This window comes from Dipodomys spectabilis, unplaced genomic scaffold (assembly GCF_019054845.1).
Source record: "Dipodomys spectabilis isolate Male_0828 unplaced genomic scaffold, ASM1905484v1 ptg000089l, whole genome shotgun sequence".
NCBI classification, from domain to species: Eukaryota; Metazoa; Chordata; class Mammalia; order Rodentia; family Heteromyidae; genus Dipodomys; species Dipodomys spectabilis.
The window spans coordinates 22,697,681-22,716,091 of NW_024870766.1; the positions used below are offsets into that span (position 1 = coordinate 22,697,681).

General features: G+C 41.3%; 1 protein-coding gene across 2 annotated transcripts in view; it reads left to right on the plus strand.

Moving 5' to 3' along the window:
* The window catches only part of Ifrd1 (interferon related developmental regulator 1), a 47,455-nt gene that overhangs the window by 11,340 nt on the left and 17,704 nt on the right, over window positions 1-18,411 (plus strand). Inside the window, exons 1-4 of one of the 2 annotated variants that reach the window (XM_042684630.1) lie at window positions 9,882-10,210; window positions 14,729-14,833; window positions 14,958-15,042; window positions 17,146-17,270. In XM_042684630.1, the coding sequence (XP_042540564.1) occupies window positions 10,117-10,210; window positions 14,729-14,833; window positions 14,958-15,042; window positions 17,146-17,270 (409 nt within the window). In that variant the 5' untranslated portion in view covers window positions 9,882-10,116. Of the gene's footprint in view, window positions 1-9,881; window positions 10,211-14,728; window positions 14,834-14,957; window positions 15,043-17,145; window positions 17,271-18,411 lie in introns of those variants that run through there. The other variant, XM_042684631.1, reaches the window with a different exon arrangement.

Here is an 18,411-nt window from a genome sequence, read left to right on the forward strand (position 1 = left end):
CATTTCACACACTGTGTCATGAAACTATCATCTTAAGCATCTATTTTTATTTTTTTTCTGGCTGAATATCATCCCTAAGGAATATTGTTTTCATTGAACAGTTTGCTGAGAGCATCCTGAATTGAAATTTTCCAGTCCAAAGCAGAGCCCGAGAAACCTTGCAACAGTGTGTGTGTGTGTGTGTGTGTGTGTGTGTGTGTGTGTGTGTGTGTGTACATTAGTTAACTTGTAGAAAAAGTCATGTGTTTTGCCTACAACCACATACAGGAATTCCATCAGCCAATACAAATTAATGTGAGCCTTACTGGCAATGTATTTAGTGGGTCAGTTTAGATAATGTCTTTTTTATGAAGTTTTCATTATTAATAATAAATATTCATACTTGAGTGTATTATTAGTACTAAAATGTTTTGTGCATATTGCTCTCACAGTAGCTTTCTTCTTGAAGGTATCAAATAATGTCAGATTAAAGCAGACTATTTTCCTTATAACTTTCTATTTTTTTAAGTGCGACTATTTGTCCAAAGAAGATATACTGTACTCATGAATAGAAGCGGTATGGAGCAAATACTGCATGTCATTGGTCACCCAGGCACGTGTGACCGTTCAGCCTCACCATCTAATGTAGCAGGGTGACTGTCGGTGGAAGGGCCATCTGTGTGTTGGGAATATTCACTGTTGACAACTAAATAGATGGCAGTTTTCCTTTCTTACATAACAATAACTGAAAAATATTTGTTGACATTTTATTCACTGAACAAATATTGTTGAGTGACTTTCCTGTGTGACTCACTGGCAGAACACCAGTGTGGTATGCTATGTCCCGGGAGACTAGTGCTTCTGAAATGAAGCCAAAGGCAGTAGGGAGGATCAGTTCTAGCTGTAAAGCAGTTATGAAGCCTGGACATGCAGATACATTATTTCATCCTGCACTGTAGTACAGTACTAGCAACCCACTTACTTTGTATTTGTCAGCGTTTCTACGTTCAGAGGCCGAGACAGCCTATAAAAGTGTCACGGCAAGGATATTTGATTGGGGTTGTAAATGTCAAAAGATATTCACTACCTTTGGGGACAGAGCTTGGAAACATATTCCTGCTGGAAGAAAATCTCTGGTTAGGGAAATGTAAGTGATCTTGCTTAACTGTGGTATAGGCAAAGAAGAAACAGAATAAGTGCACAAGAGCCAGATTTCAGGAGTTTTATAACTGTTTTGTGTTAGTACTGGGGCTTGAAGTCAGGATGCTTAGCTCTTGCTTAGCTTTTTGCTTAAGTCTGTTACTCTCCCAATTGAACCACATCTCCACTTCTGGCTTTTTGTTGGTGAACTAATTAACTCTTAGATTTGTTGCCCAAATTGGCTTTGAACCCAGATCCCTAGATTTCAGCTTCCTGAGTAGCTAGGATTGCAGGTGGGAGCCAACGGCACTAGGTTCTAGAGTGTGAATTTTATTCCACAATCCAGAAGGAGTCAACGAATACTTACAAACTACATAATAGGATCATTTGATTTAAAAATGTTTGTGGAATGTCTATTTTTTTTCAGGCCATATCTAAGGGCCTTAGATGCAAAGAATTCACAGCCTATTAAAGAAAACATATAAAGAAACTGTAAGAAAACTAGCAATAGGGGGGGAGGCTGGGAAGGGATGTGAAGGGTAAACAAAGGAGGAGGCTGCAATGCTTGGTAAGAAATGTACGCATTATCTTGCCCATGTAACTGTAACTCCTCTGTACAGTATGTTCACAAATAAAATTAAATTAAATTAAAAAAAAACTAGCAATAGTTGCAGGCTTTCAATAGTAGTAACAGTAATCATACTTTATTATGTGCCAGACAAATACTAAGTTCTAAATGTATCATCTTATTTAATTCTCCATCTATCTGTTATTGGTTAGTACCACTTTAAAAGAGAGAAAACTGAGGCATTAAGTTGCCTCGGGGAAGTGGTAAAGTCAGAGGTCAAATCCTAACTGCTATTTTCCTATGACAGAATCTCTCAGGGCATTAGGGCCACATCAGAGATGACAAACCATATTGCAGAAGCAGAGGTGAGGACTGGAAAGACTTCTTGAATGTGGTGGTGGCATTTGCCTTAAGGAAGATCATTCTGACAGCTTGGTGCTGGGCAAGGAATGGGAATGTGAGCTCAGAATCTGAGTAATAATAATACTAGGGGAATGAAAGGAAAGAATAGCGTCATAACATACTTCAGATGTGAAATGGGTTAGACTATAGAGGAGGTCAAGTTTTTGTTGGATATGGAGGTAACAGTAGAGTTAATTGATATGATTCATAATGCCAGAGGAGAAGTAGCTAGGAATGGGATAAGGGTAAATAAGGTTTTCATTTGTTTGAGGATTCTATAGGGTAATAAATGGGAAAACAGTGTTTGATTATGGGGTTAGGTTAATATCAAAGTTACAGGTAGTAATCCTTGAAGAGTTTCAAACTAATACATTAGGTAATTGCTTGTATCTATAAATGTCAAATCATAACTGTTAACTCTGTCTTCAAAATGAGTCCAGATGTAAACAATGAATCATCCCATAGGAAACTGGGAAAGTGTACTACTTTATTTAAAAGCAAACATATAAGTGGATATTCTAGTTCATGGTGTGCATGTGGTATTGGAACATTGTGTATATTTTGAGAGAGAAAATAGTGGGGGTGGGGAGAGGATAGATTAAGGTAAAAAAGTGTCGCATGGGAGAATGAGGGTAGGAAAAGAGCATCCCAGAATACTGCTTGAGTATGTAAAGTGAGTATGAAAGTTTTTGATTCACTTCCTACTTATCTGAGTTTCTTGACCAGCCTAGGGCTTCTTAAAATGCATTCTGAGAAAAAAAAATCCAGAAGACAAAGGTAAATTTGGATTGACGCATAAGAAGAAATAATTTAGAAGATAACTCTTTCATCTACACAAGAACAGACTAGGTTGTATAAGTCAACAAACAACTTTCAAAGAAATAACAGTCATGTCCTATACAGAATCAACTCGATGCTTACATGGGTGGAGTGCACTTTATTCCCTCAATCTCTGGAATATAGAGAAGGTACTACTGCTCATCCATCATGACAATTCTTGTTTAGAAAGAAACTAACCATTCATGAATCCTAATCAGAGTTAGCCATCTAGGTATCACAGATAGAAAATGGATTCCTTTTACGAAAGATTTTTGATTAAATTAGCCTACTGCCAATTAACAACTACCATCACCAGCCATATTAGGAACCACAAAGAAAAGGAAAATTCTTAACTAGGTATGCCAAGAATGGAGGAAAAGCATGAAAAAAAGTCCTCAAAACAGTCATACATGATTGCAGTGGGCGTGGAGGGAAGGAAATTCTCCAAATAGAGAGTTTTAACAGGGTGTCCTTGGACAGAATTCTGTGGAGGCGGCATGAAGTGGGCAGTGGCCCTATGTTGGTACATTCTGCATACAAAACAGCAGATGACAGGAGTGAGGATTTCAACCACATTTTCTTTCTTGGAACATATGGGACTTTTAAGAGTGGTAAAGGAATAGTTGGGTGATTATTTTTACACAACTTGTTTCTGTAGACATGGAAAAAAATGTTAGAAGTTGCCAAATGGTATTATCATTTTAGAGATGGTTAGATATTACAGTATCAGTTGGGATGCTTTCAGCCCCAACTTACAGAAATATTGAAATCGACTTGAATATTAAAAGCATTTAATCTCACACAATAAGTAGTCTCGGAGTGGTGGACAGTGCCCGTTTTGTTAATTGACTCAAAACGTCACCTAGATTATTTAACTGTTTTCTTTAGCTAGTCCTGTTGTAACTTTACTCACCCTTAGAGTCATACTTGAGAGTAACAACATCCAGAAACAGGGAAGACTGCCTCTGTATTTGTCTTTCTCTAGGGAAGGGGTACTTTTTCTCCCCATGCCTCTCAACTCATACTTCATTGCATAGAATTATGCTGCACACCCAAGACTAACCAAGCATTTGTAGGAAGGACTGGGCATGGGATCAGTCATGATCCCATTCTTGGAGTTGAGATACTCCTGAGGACATGGCCTTCAAAGGGAGTTGGCAATCTGAATATCAGGGTTCAGAGAATGAGGCTTCTATGGACATGTGCCATTGCATCTAGCTTCCTTCTGTTGCAATGGAATCTTCATAGAGTTTTCTGCCTGGGCTGGCCTGTAACCTGGATCCTCCCAATCTCAGTCTCTTCTGTAGCTTGGGATGACAGGTACATACCACCACTCCCAAGTACAAGTTGCCAAGGTGTCTTGTGGGCCTTTCCACCTGAGCTAGCCTCAACTAAAATCTTCCCATTCTCAGACTTCCAGGTAGCTAAGTGACCTGGATCTTAATCATCAGTCATACATGAATTTGAAGTCTTTTGAACCATCTTTGATGCTCTGGTAAGTTGACCAAAAGTTTATCATCACATACAGCAAGCTGTGAAGGAGAACTGGCTGTAGGACATAGGGTATAGGAAATGCTGATTTTGTTTAGTATGACATGCCAGAGGTTATCCCCAAATCCCAATGAACTTTTTGCTCTTCAAGGAAAAGATAACTCATGGTCCTCTTCTCATCCAATCTCCTGTTATATTGAATACTACATTCTTGAGAGTTTAGCAACATTCTTGTCTTAGTAGGCAGTTTAACAGTATTATTTTTTTCTGCTAGAAATTTTATTAAGAAAAGTGTGTAGTTTCAAAACTGAAAACCAAAGAAAAACTCTCCTATGGGTTAGAAAGAAAAAAGGCAAAAAATGTATTTCAAGTTCTCAAGAATTTATTGAAATTTACCTCTGTGTGTGTTCTTCTAATAGGGATCTCAAATTCAGCATTCTTGGCGATAAATCAAAAAATGCAAAACTGTTAAATATAAATTAAAACATAACAGGTACGTTGGGTTAACAAAGAAAAATGAGAGAGGGAGGTTTAATACTGTTGAAATGGATTATGTGCCCTATGGAAATAGAAAATGAAATCTGCTGCAATTGTTTTGGAACAGGAGTGGAGAGGAGAACAGAGTGAGTGATAGAGGCGTGAGATTGATTAGAATACAATGTGAACATGTGTAGAAATGTAACAATGAAATCCTCCCTGAATAACAGGAACTAATAAAAACAACAAACCATAACAGCTGGGCATCAGTGACTCACGCCTATAACCATAGCTACTCAGGAGGCTGAGATCTGAGCATCATGGTTTGAAGCCAGCCCTGCCCAGAAAGTCTGTGAGACTTTTTATCTCCAATTAACCACCAAAAAGGTAGAAGTGGAGCTGTGGCAAAGTGACAGAATGCTAGCCTTGAGCAAAAAAAAAAAAAAAATACATAGGCACTGAGTTCAAGCCTCAGGACTGGTGCAAAAACAAAAACAAAACAAAAAAGTATCTGAAAAATCTCAATCTGTTATTAATAGCATGTACCCTAAATACTGACACTGAGAGCCAAGAGACACTAAAAGAAAGAAACAGAAAAGTTTTTTGCCTAAATAAGCCTTCTCTAGCTGGACTGCACAAGTAACCCTAGACTCTTGGGAATAAGCAGTCACATTCCCATGTGACAAAGAGATGCCTGAACTTTAATCACAGAATCATTGTTTACCAATGGTGCATAAAACATTAGGGAAGTTCCAAAACCTTTCTGGGCCTATTTCTTAATCCACAAAATACCAACACTAAGCTTTCCTGCTTAGAGTTGTAAAAATCTCACGAGGTATGTGAAAAGACTCCTAGTCAATGATACTAATGGACTTGTGGTAAATATTATGCTTATGCTTTTCCATCTTAGTTTCTTTGAGAAATCTGCCCAGATAAACAAAAAATTCACTCCTTCATTCAATTCAACACACTTACATACCATGCAGTTCCTCAGTGCAGGCAGAGTCAGAGCTAAATCTCAGCCCATTAAGGCTTGTACAGCACGATGTCCTCTTTTCTAATTCATATAATGGTGCTACATGTAAAGACCTGGTGTGTGTCAGAACTTGGTGTGTCCATAAGAAGGTTGTGTCTGATGGGGAAACAGGTAATGAATCAAGAATTACAATGGCAAGCTGGGGAGTTCAGGATCTGTGACTTACAGATCCTGACAAAGGAGTGGTGTGGGAAGCGATGTTCCTTCATTTATCCATTTATTTAGTCATGTTAATTGAATATCACACACTGCTCAATGTCATATACTGCTCCCCTACTGAAGATGCAGGAGTCAATAAAACAAAATCTTTTTCCTTATACTTCTAACATCCTAGCAGGAAGAGAGCCAATAATAACTGGACTGGAAAGCCTTAGTTCTTAGAGGATAACACAGACAGCGTGGTGGTAGGGGATGAGGATGCTACTTTGGGATGGAGAGTGGGAAGGCCTTTTCAGGAAGGTGTCATAAACCAAAATCTGAATGGCAATTGTGGGAAGTTCAAAATGATCACGATCACATCAGACAGAATAGCTGTTGCAGAAGTCTCAAGCAGGGAATGAAATTTGTGTTTTTCAGCAGGCAAAGAAGACTGATGTAGCTGAAAGCGCAGTGGGTGAGAAGACAGCGGGAGATGAGATGGCGGAGGTAGGCATATACCAGATCTGTATGAGGACTAGAAGTTTGAGCCTGGTGAGCTAGGAGACACATTAGGAGTTCTATATGGCAGGAGGGAACAGGCTGTGTTAAGTGATGAGAGGTGATCTGGGAGACAGGCGAGAACCAGATTTTGACAAGTTCTATATAAAGGATCTGGAGACATATAATTTAGCTCAGTGCTATACAGAGTCCCAAAGAGCCAAAGCCATAAAATATTTCAAAGAATATTCTTCATATTTACACCTTTAAGGACGATTTGCAATGTATGTGTGTTACATGTTCTTTTTGTTGCTTTGTTTGTAGTTGATGGGGAACACAAGATACTGTGCATGCTACAAAAGCACTCTACCACTGAGCTATATTCCTGGTCCGTTGTGTGTTACATGTTCTTGACCAAAGCTCCCAACACACAGACCCAATGATAGTTTAAAAGTTTTCTAGACTGTGTCCCCAAATTCTGATTAATATAATTATTTTTATGACATTTGAATATATATATTGTAATGGTGATATCTGTTAGATAGAATGTTAAAATGAGTAAGTTGTGGTTTGTAGGAAAATGTATCATTATTACCAAAAGGTTAGAGCAATACATAATGACATGTTAGTAACAAGTACATCATTTATTTATTACAGCAGGAGAAAATTTTGTCTCACAAAATTTGAGGTTGGCATTGCTAATCAATAACCTCATCTCCCCAACTTTCCCTTCATTCTTATCAATACAACCTCAGATTTAATTGCCAGTGAACCATATTAAAATTATTTTCCTTCACTTTTGCAGCTATGGGCAAGAGGATATGAGCTAAAGTCCCAAAGGAAAGTGTTTTTACCTGAATGAAGAGGCAAAGTATAAAGCCTGGCTGGGAAAAAGCCTCTTTGTCTGTTGCTCTGGAACTTCCTCTTCCTTTCTGTCTGTAATTATTGACTTGGGATTTTAGAGTCTTGTAATTCTTTAAACATGCTGTGAAATAACATATCGAGGTGAAAAATCACAATTACAAAAGGAGTATGGTTACATCTTTCTGTGTTGTTTTGATCTAAAGCTAAGCCGTAGACATAAAATGATGACAGGGTAATTTTGTCAAAGTATGTCTCAGAATTCATTGCACTGAAATAAGTCAATGTATCTGATACATAGTTTTTTTCCCCCTTTGACTCAGAAAACAATCATTCTGTAACTGTTCATTTAATATATACTATTTATAGTTAGAAGTATTATATTTCTTTATGTTCCATGAAGAATACAAATAATAAAAATAGCAATTTATTTAAGGAAACAATGTCATGAGATAGCAAATGAGTTCACAAGCAAACAAAATAATTATATATGTGACTAGGCCTGCCAAACAAAACCTTTAAGTGGACCCAAGAGCCTAGAGTTATAAACAAATGGAGTCTATATTTCTACACTCCAACTTGAAGACAGTGCACTCTGTGTGGGCAAAGATGCTGCTTTTTATGTGCTTGTACCAGATACCAAGACATCAATGGCAGCTGTCCACTACTCTGTATCCTGTCTGGTTATTATATTCTGTGCAGTCACTTCCTGCTTCTGGACTAAGCAGAGAACAACCCAGGAAGGGTGCCCTTTGAGAAGTATCTTTGAACAGGTCAGTGTGGATGTAATAAATTCCATTAGAGAATTACAAACATGTTAATGAGTAGTAAGACAGAAGAAAGGGTTCTGGCTTATAAGCTTCAACAATATGGCAGCATTTGAGCTAAACCTTGAAAGATGGATAATCCTTAAACTGAAATTGGGAAGAAGAGCATTACAAGACATGAAACCATATGTATGAACTGAGGGCTGATAAAATGGGAGAGCAGAGTTGTGTATTGGAAATGAAAAGTGGTTTGATTTTTAGCTTAGAACAGACACAGTGGAAAGTGGTGGAAGATGAGATTGGAAAGGGAGTTCGGCCAGGCTAAGGGGACTGGCATTTAGTGTATCAGTAATGGGAACCATGGAATGTTTTGAAACACTTTAGAACAGGAGGGTTAGTAAAACAGAGGATACATGAAAAAAGCTCTTACAGTAGCTCTGGACATGAAGTATGAACATCAACTGAGGTCAGATGTGATTGGAGACATGAATGTAAAGAGTTTTGCGCTTGGGGTAGAACTTAAGACAGGGATCGTATACGTATCTGGGTTTCAGAATTTGAACATGAGAGGGTACTAATACAGCGAACACACAAAGGGAAGCTAAGAAGGAAACAGTATTCGTTCTACAGATGTTAGGCTGAGGCGCCAGGGGGACTTTCCAGTGAAAATGTGCTCCCGGCAGTTTAAAATGCGAACCCAGGACTCAGGTGTGAGGTGGAGTAGATGAGTCACCCACACCGAAGTGAGTCAGGGAATCTGGCCTGTCATAAGCATCGTATATGAACCTAATAACAAGCCTAAATACAGAGCAAGTGTTGTAACAAGGAAGGGAGAGATCCAGAAGCAACTGAACAAAACAAACCCCACGGTGATTACCGATATTTATAGTTCATGTATGTTTGTCCGGCTGTGAAGCTCGCGTAGCCCCAACAGACTGGCAGTTCGAACTGGCAGGAAGATCAGTCAAGGACACATTTTGGGGGTGGGGTGGGGCGGGGTGGAAACTTATGACCCTAAGTGGACAGGTATTTCTAGGCTACGATCTGAGATCCGCCAAGAACAAACCTAAACACGCTTTGGGAGGGTGGACAGGTCAAGGTCCTGAACGGCGGGTCCAATTCTAGATACTTCGGTCGATCGGTTGCTGAACGAACTCACCAAGTAAAAACCAGGGGAAAGTTCCCAAGGAAAGGGGGGGGGGTACGGTTGTGTGCATGGGCGGGGAGGCCTTCGGGAAGCGCCGGGGAAAGGTTAAAGACGTGGCGGGTGATTGCGTAGCTCCCTGTTGGAAGCCGGCTGGCGTCACCTGGCACACGCCTCCGGCTTTGGTCAGCGCCGTGACTGCCAGGCGGTGACTACCGCCGTCAATTGCGAGGAGGGCGCTGGGCAGGGAGAGGGGCGTGGTCGAGACGACGGAAGCAATTGGACCGTCAGCCGACCGGTGGGTGGGGCTGGAATGAGCTTCGGGTGAAGCCCCTCCCCTAGAGCCTACATTTCCCAAAATCCAGCGCGGCCACATAAGCCTCGCCGCCGGGGCGCGGAGGGGAGACAAGCGGCATGGGATTGGAAGTCGGGGTTCAGACACCGCCCCCGAGGACGCGAGTGGGGAGATCTGCGGGAATTGGCCAGCCGGCATTCGAGTCCCGCCCACAGATGGTGACGACAGGAGGCCGTCTGGCTATTTAAGGCGTCGTGGCCTCGCCCGCCCCGCCTTGGCTCCCGCGCTAGAGAGAAACATGTATCGTTTCCGCTCGCAGCTCTTCACGGGGATTTCTGCTGCCGCCGCCGCCCGCTCTCACCCCCGCCGCGCCTCGCCTCTGTCGATAGCCGAACACTCGCCTCTCAGCCGCCCGCCGCACAGACGCACGAGTAGAAAGTGCAGCTCCATCGGCTGATCCTCGCTGAGCTTGGGCGTTTAGGCGGCACCGGGCGTCCCACGATGCCGAAGAATAAGAAGCGGAGCACTCCCCACCGCAGTGGTGGCGGCGGCGGCGGCGGCGGCGGCGGCTCCGGGACGGCGGCGACGACGGCAGGTAAGGGATATTCCCCGCGCCGGGCATCCCGGTCGCCGGCCGGTTCTGGCGAGACTCCAGCCCCTGGGCGCGGCGGGAGCTGTAGTTCGGCCGCCTCCCTCCCTTACGCTGGCGTCTCCGAGGTGCGTGGCGGGGGCTGGACTACAATTCCCAGCGTGCCCGGGCGCCGCTCCTCGCGCGATTGAAGAGCTGGCGTGCGACCCGGACTCGGGGCGCCGGCCTTGGGGGCGGGAAACAGGGCCGGGGCCTGAGCGTGTGTGTAGTGGTTAGGGTGACCCCTTAGGGGCTGTCCCTGACGACCGCGGCTTGCTGTCCCCGGCAGTCCCGGACACAGGGTGGGGCCGAGCCCGAGTGGCGACGTGCCTCCCCCGGCCGCCCGCCACCCCGGCTCCGCCGTGGAGCTGTGGGGAGAGCCGAACGTCCCGCGGGGCTGGCCGGGCGCTGGGGTCACGCGGCCCGGGCCCTGGGGCCGGCGTGACGCAGAGGCGCGCGCGCGTGGCGTCCGTCCCGAGGCTTCAAGCTCTCCGGGCGCGTGGCCACCTGATCTGGCGGAGGCGTCCGAGGCTGGGGCCGCCGCCCCGCCCTAAGCTGGGCTCCAGCCGCTGATTGGCATCCCGAACTCCCCCCTCCCCCCCCCCCCAATTCCTTTGGCGCCATCCTGGGCCACTTCTTGTTCCCGGAGGCAGAACCTCGTTCTCCTTTGTGCTGCTTTCTGACGGTTCCCCGCAGGGATCCCCGCCTTGGCCGAGGTGGTGTAGAGCTCAGGTTGCAATTGGTTGAAAGTTCAGAGTGTATGTGTCCTCACGGCCAAGTAAAAGCTTCTCCCGAGTGGGTAGATGCTCAGAGGAATGTACGGCCCTCTACTTGATAATGTATAGCCGAGAAGAAAGGATTCCCACCAGAAAGCCCTGTCTGCGAGACTACACAGTAAACTCTAGTCTTAAACCGTACCGTCCGGTCACTTAAATAAATAGGTATGTTAAGATTATGGGGTTGAATACTGGAAAATGTTAAGGTGTTATCTCACTAAGCTAATATTAACCAGTAGGTATTTGTGGACGTAGTTTGCACACTATGATCCTGCCCCCCCCCTTTTTTTTCCATCGGAAAAGCAAATGTATTAATCTTGACGTGTTATCTTCTATCAATATTGGAAGCTGGCATTTAAAACCTTTCTTACAGAATTTAGAGCAGCCTGGAAAGTTGCTATCATGTATTAAACATTAATCGCTGATGGAAATGAATAAATGTGAATTTTCCTTTTTTGATCGCTCTTTTATTGACTCCTCTCTGGGTTTTATAAAATTAATTGCTTCCTAGCCGGTCACGGCGCCGGTGCCTGAAGCCTGTAATCCTCGCTACTCAGAAGACAGATCTGAGGATTGCGGTTCAAATATCTCCAATAAACCACCAGAAAACTGGAAGTGGAGCCGTGACTGATGTGATCCAGCGCTAGCCTTGAGCTGAAGAGCTGAGGGACAGTCCCCAGGCCCAGAGTTCAATCCTGACAACCGACCAAAAAAAAAATATGTTTATCAACATGTAAAATAATAGTGTATGGCATCTAGTTGCTCTGGTTGAAGGTATTGCTCACATTTGTGTTGCAGCTTTTTGGTTTCTAAAACAAACAATTGATTCTGTTTAGAAGAACCTTAACTTTATGTTTGTACTACATTTACATAAAATTGATGCTTTTAGGTTGATGAAATTGAAATAATGGTGCTAGTGTTAACAGCGTCTCTGAACCACAGACCACTTCTGCAAGTTCCTAGCAGACCTCTTTATTCTTTTATGCAATTTTTACAGAATAGGCCTAAGGATTGCTTCTCACCTTTGGCTTCAGGCTCATTTGTAACCTATGATCAACCTCTTTACTGCTACCTTTTTACTATTTTTGTTGGAAAAATAGTACACTTCAATTTAGCATGTACAGGACACATATTTAGAGATTTTTAACCTTGACAAATGGAAAGTGTTCCTGGTTTATAATGTTGGTTTACACCGTTTTTTATTTATTTATTTTTTTGGCTTGAACTCTGGGCCTGAGTGCTGTCCTTCAGCTCAAGGCTAGTACTCTACCACTTGAGTCACAGCATCATTTTTGGTTTTCTGAGAGATTTATTGGAGAGAAGAGTCTCATGACCTTTCCTGCCCAGGCTGGCTTTTGAACTGCAATCCTCAGATCTCAGTTTCCTGAGTAGCTAGACTTAAAGGCGTGAGCCACTGGTGCCAGGCTTACACATGTTTTGATGGAGTAGTAAGTCTGATCCAGGTACATTGTACAACTGATTCTAATTTTTTTGTTTTTGGGTCCAGTCGTGGGGCCTGAACTCTGGGCCTGGGCGCTGTCCTCAGCTCTTCAGCTCAAGGTTAGCACTCTACCACTTGAGCCACAGCGCCACTTCCGGCTTTTTTTTTTTTGCTTAGGTGGTGCTGAGGAATCGAACCCAGGGCCTCGAGCATGCAAGGCAACCGCTCTGCCAAAAAAAGTATAGGTTAAGCAAAAACTCAGTGCTGTGAATATTTTTCCAGTATGAAGCCTTGTTAACTGCCTTTTCAAGTGGCACTGCAGAAAGGAATGGGATAAGATTAGCATTTGTGTTACATGAGACCTGGTTACATGTGAATGTTTTGCTTGATCAATTAAAAAGTGACTGAATAATTTGAGGAAGGGCTGGAAAATTGGCACAAACTTGTACTTACAAAGCATTACCAGTGGAGTATGGTGGTCTACAATAATTCTAGCTTAAGATGAGGAGGATTGAGGTCTAATGGTCCTTGCAAAAAGAGTGCCCTGTTGGGAAAATTAACCAGGCAAAAAGGGCTGGAAGTGTGCCAGCTGGTAGAGTACTACCTTCCTAACAAGCACGAAGTCCTGAGTTTAAATCCAGTACTGTACCCCTCCCCCCCAAAAAAAAACACAGTGGTATTTTAAATTTTTAATGATAGCTGGAACAATTAGGATTTAGAAGTCCCTGCTGTAACCAAGAAGATAACCCAACTTTTATAATTTTCATTAGTTGTCCATTTAAAGTATTTATAAAGTTATTTGAGACTTAGAAGTTAAAAAATTGACTTTGTTAATACAGGTATACATCTCCCTGGCATAACCTTTGGTGTAATTTGAAGAAAGCATTTTAAAAGAGAAAAAACAATTTTCATAATAGGTCTACAGAAATAAAGACTTAGAGTATCAATATTTAGGGTCACAAGGGGAATTTAACTTAGCAGGCATTCATGTAAGTTAATTTCTTTTTATTTTTTTATTTTTTGTAAACCCTTTTTCCTTAAATCTTGGCAAGAAGTTAAAGGTGATTAGTTCAGAGAAGGGAGCTAAGAGGAACAATCTTAGAAAACAGACTATGAAACAGTTAAATTAAATTGACTTGTAAGTAAACAAGATTATTCACTTGGCACTCAACTGTACCTGTAACTTCTTTTGCCTTGAAGACAAAAGACAGATCTAGACATAGAATCTGATGTGATAGATCTTTAATTCTATCTTGATTACTGTGGTTAAGAAGTTTGGGGACCTTGGTTTCATTACATACTAATATTGGAAGTTCTTTTGGCACCAAGAAAACAAATTTGAAGGCCACTTGCTGTATTGATTGAACTTGACATTTGCCAAGTTCTCTGTTTGGATTTTAAAAAGGACACTCTAGAGAAAAATAACTCAACTGTTAACAAGCTTAAGCTTAGAGGATTTAAAAAATAAACTGAATTCTTGAATGTAGGGAACTAATGATACTTGATATTATCTTTGATTTTACCGATACAGGAAAATTGGGTTCAGAGGTAAACCATTTGACTCAAGGTTACTTTTGGGGCATTTTAACTCAGTGCTCAATGTAATTCATGACTCAGTAAATTTTTTTATTACTTGAAATTCTTAAGTTACTCATTCTGTGAATTAATGACGATGGACTATTTTTAAAGAGATTAAAAATAACACTATATCTATTTTCATTTTGTTCATGATTTGAAATAGTTTTGAAGTAATTTTTTTTTTTTTTTGGATCCGTTGTGGGGCCTGAACTCTGGGCCTGGGAGCTGTCCCTCAGCTCTTCAGCTCAAGGCTAGCACTCTACCACTTGAGCCACAGCGCCACTTCCGGCTTTTTTTTTTTCTGCTTATGTGGTGCTAAGGAAGCAAACCCAGGGCCTCAAGCATGCAAGGCAAGCGCTCTACCACTGAGCCACCTTCCCAGCCCTGAAGCAATTTTTTCATACTCATTTCTCAACTTAAATACTTGTTCATGTAAGATAGGTTTGGTGGTGCATACCTGTAATCCCACCCACTCGCAGGTGGCACAGAAGGATAGGCCAATTAGGGGGCAAAGTAAAAACAAGACTCTGCTTAAAAACAATACTAAGTTTTTTGAGACATAGCTGAAGTGGCAGAGGGCTTGCCTACTATGCACAAGGCTATGGGTATAATTCCCAGTATTACAAAGGAAAAGAAATGGAGGATGCAGGAAAAAGAAAATCATTGACCTCTCTATCTTTTACTTACTAGGTGGCCAGCATCGAAATGTTCAACCTTTTAGTGATGAAGATGCATCAATTGAAACAATGAGCCATTGCAGTGGTTACAGTGATCCTTCCAGTTTTGCTGAAGATGGTATGAGTTTTCAATTGACAACTTTAGATAAAAAGATGTTGTAGGTGGAGAAATTCTTAAAGCTAAAGTATACTATTATTTCCCCTCATCTGTCTTTTTCTTACCTAAACTATATTGTTTGTAGGGCCAGAAGTCCTTGATGAGGAAGGAACTCAAGAAGATTTAGAGTACAAGTTGAAGGGATTAATCGACTTAACCCTGGATAAAAGGTAGGCATACTAAGAACTTTGTCATGTAGTTGCCTCTAATCAGTTACCATATTATATAATGTGTGTGGTAGTCTGCTATAGCATTCTTCTTTTAGAGCTTGATTTATTTACTTTGGATGATTTCGTGTTGCTTGATCCTTGGACCTTTTAATGTAGGTAGCTGTGTGTCATTGGATTTAGATGGCTTTAGAAGTCACTGCTGAAGTATTACAGCACATACATGACTATATTTGGTAATAGTAAAAGGAAATATTTGTTGTTGTTGGTTGTGGGTCTTGAACTCTGGGCCTGGGTGCTGTCCCTTAGCTCTTCAGCTCAAGGTGAGCGCTCTACCACTTGAGCCACAGTGCTACTTCCAGAAAGGAAATTTTTTGAATTAAAAATTTTCTTCAACTGGAAATGACAGCTAAACATTGCTGTAAGCTACTGTTTACTAACTTTGTTATGAACATGAAAATTTTGAGAATAAAATGAATTTCTTCATAGAAAACTGATAGATGAATAGAAACATAAAGCCCATAAGAGGCAAACATGAATTTGAGATTTTTCATAATGTTTGTTTGTTGTTTTTTTAAACCAGTTTTGGACTTGAACTCAGGGCCTAGGCGCTGTCCCTGTGCTCTTTTTTTTTTTTTAATATTTGAATTTTTTTTATTGTGAAAATACCGTACAGAGGGGTTACAATTACATGGGCAAGGTAATTGTTGCTTCCTCCTTTGTTTCCCCTTCCTATCCCCCCCCATTCCCCATTGTTCCACCCCCCCCTTCCCCTGTCCCCCCCCCCTGCCAAAGTTGTAAAGTTCGTTTTTCAACATAACATCTTGTTGCAGTGGGTCCACCACCCCCTCCCCAAATTATACCAACATCAAATACAGTGAAAACAGGGGTTATGCCATGGGGGAGGGACATACAAAGCAACAAAGAAATATCTTAAAATATGTTAGAAACAAGAGCAAGAAAAAAAAAACCATTTGAGTCCTTACCTTGGGGTTCATTTTGCCTAACATCAACTTATCTGACCTTTTCTGCTTGACTCAGACATATACTAGTTATTGCAAAAGAGGGAAACCATGGGACCTATGTTTCTTTGGGCCTGGCTTACTTCACTTAATATAATTTTTTCCAAGTCTTTCCATTTCCTAACAAATGAGGCAATGTCATTCTTTCTGATGAAGGCATAGAATTCCATTGTGTATATATACCACATTTTCTTGATCCATTCATCTACTGAGGGGCATCTGGGTTGTCCCTGTGCTTTTGTGCAAGGTTAGTACTCTACCACTGGAACTGTAGCTCCATTTCTGGCTTTTTGGTAGTTAATTGGTGATGAGAGTCTCACAACTTTGCTGCCCAGGCTCAATTTTAACTGTAATACCCAGATCTCAGCTTCCTGCAGAGCTAGGATTACAGATCTGATGTGCAATTTTTCCTAGTATTTGGTTTTTTTTGTTGTTTTGTTTTGTTTAAAAGAAGCCACAAAAGCAAATTTAAGTGGGTGCTGTGGGTATATATCTGTAGTCCCAATACTCAAGGTGCTGAGATGTGATAGACCACACGACAAAACAATGCCTCTGGATGGCCTGGACTAAGATCCTCCTCTCTGTACTTCCTTGTGTAGCTGGTACTACAGGTATACTCCACTGTACCCATCTTACCATATTATTTGAAATGGACCCTCATCAACTTTTTACCTGACCTGGCCCTTTACCTTAGTTGGCCTCTTCATCTCCATCATTTAAGTGGCTGGGATTACTGTGGTCACTTGAAAGTTATCAGAGTAATAAGTTAGCTGGGCATGTTGGCAGCTGTTACTAGGTCCCTGTAATAACAAGAGGCAAGGGACTGTGAGTTCTAGGCCAGCCTGGGGTACATAGTGAGACCTAGTTTCAAAAATAAGCAAAAATCCCCCAAACTCATAATAGGAAAATGTTGTGGTATACTTCTTTTTGGTATTGAGGTAAGTTGTGGATTAAAATTGTATTACTGAAAAGTGTTTGTCATAATTAGATTAAAAAGATCTATATATAACCATAAGCTCTGCGTTTGAAGTCATTGATAATAGATTCCCAAATGCATTTTTCTTTTATATTTTGTTTTAAATAGTGCGAAAACAAGGCAGGCAGCTCTTGAAGGAATTAAAAATGCATTGGCTTCAAAAATGCTTTATGAATTTATTCTGGAAAGAAGAATGACTTTGACTGATAGCATTGAACGCTGTCTGAAAAAAGGTAACGCCCTTATTTGTAAGTCACTGGGACAGTGACTAACAAGGAATTGGTTGTCTTCGGCAGTAACATTTGTTAATGACACCAGGATACTAGCTCATTCTGTGGTAGTAAAGGAATATGCATTAATGCAGGATGAGATTGGTCAGAAACTCTTTGTTCACGTACTAAGATTGAAGCTAGAAAGGACTGGGTACAATTTCATTCTTTGTATAGCAGAAGAGGTGATTGCTATCTTCTGGTTGTATAAGAAAGGCCTAGAAGTGTCAGAGTGCAACAGAAAGTATGATGATGCAGATGATGCTCTCTTTCATTTTCTAAACTTGGAAAAGCACCATCATCATCTTAACTCATTTGCCTTTGCACTTTTACAGCATCAAATATGCCAGTAGATGACATCATTTTCAGAATTTCTCTTGGAATATTATAATTCTAGAACTTGATAATAAGAGCTCTTTGCAAATCTTAATGTTAGCGTCATAGGTTTTTTGTTTTTCTGGTTCTAGTTTTGGTTCTGTTTTTTCCTTTTTCTTTTTCTGTGTGTGCCAGTATTAGGTTATTAGAGCTTGAACCCAGGGCCTTGTGCTGTCCTTTGGATTTTGCTCATGGCTGGCATTCTCCCAAACCTCCAGTTCTGGCTTATTGCTGCTGGTTAAATGTAGATAAGAGTCTTTGGATTTGTTTGCCTGGGCTGGCTCTGAACCTTGATCCTCAGATCAAAGTCTGTTGAGAAGCTAAGGTTATAGATGTGAATCACAGAAACCTGGCTCTTTTTTTCTTTGTTTTTAAATAGTAGTGGGATTTGAATTTAGGATCTTGGTGCAGATAGTCTACCACTGAGTGAAAAACCCTAGTCTCAACCTTTTTTTTCTTTAGTTATTATTCAAATGAGGTCCCAAGTTTTTGCCTTTGCTGGCTAAAATCAAGACAGTCCTATTAACATCTCTTACAGAGCTGGGATGATAGGAATTTATATTTTTGCCCAGTCTGGCCTCCAACTGTGGTGTTCCTAATGTATTGTACACATGAGCCACCTTACCAGGCAGATTCAGATGATACAACGTGTTTAAAGAGAGACTTTCAAGATTTAGTGTTAGTAGACATCTTAGTTTAAGGAATGACCAAAATTAAGAATTTTTTTACC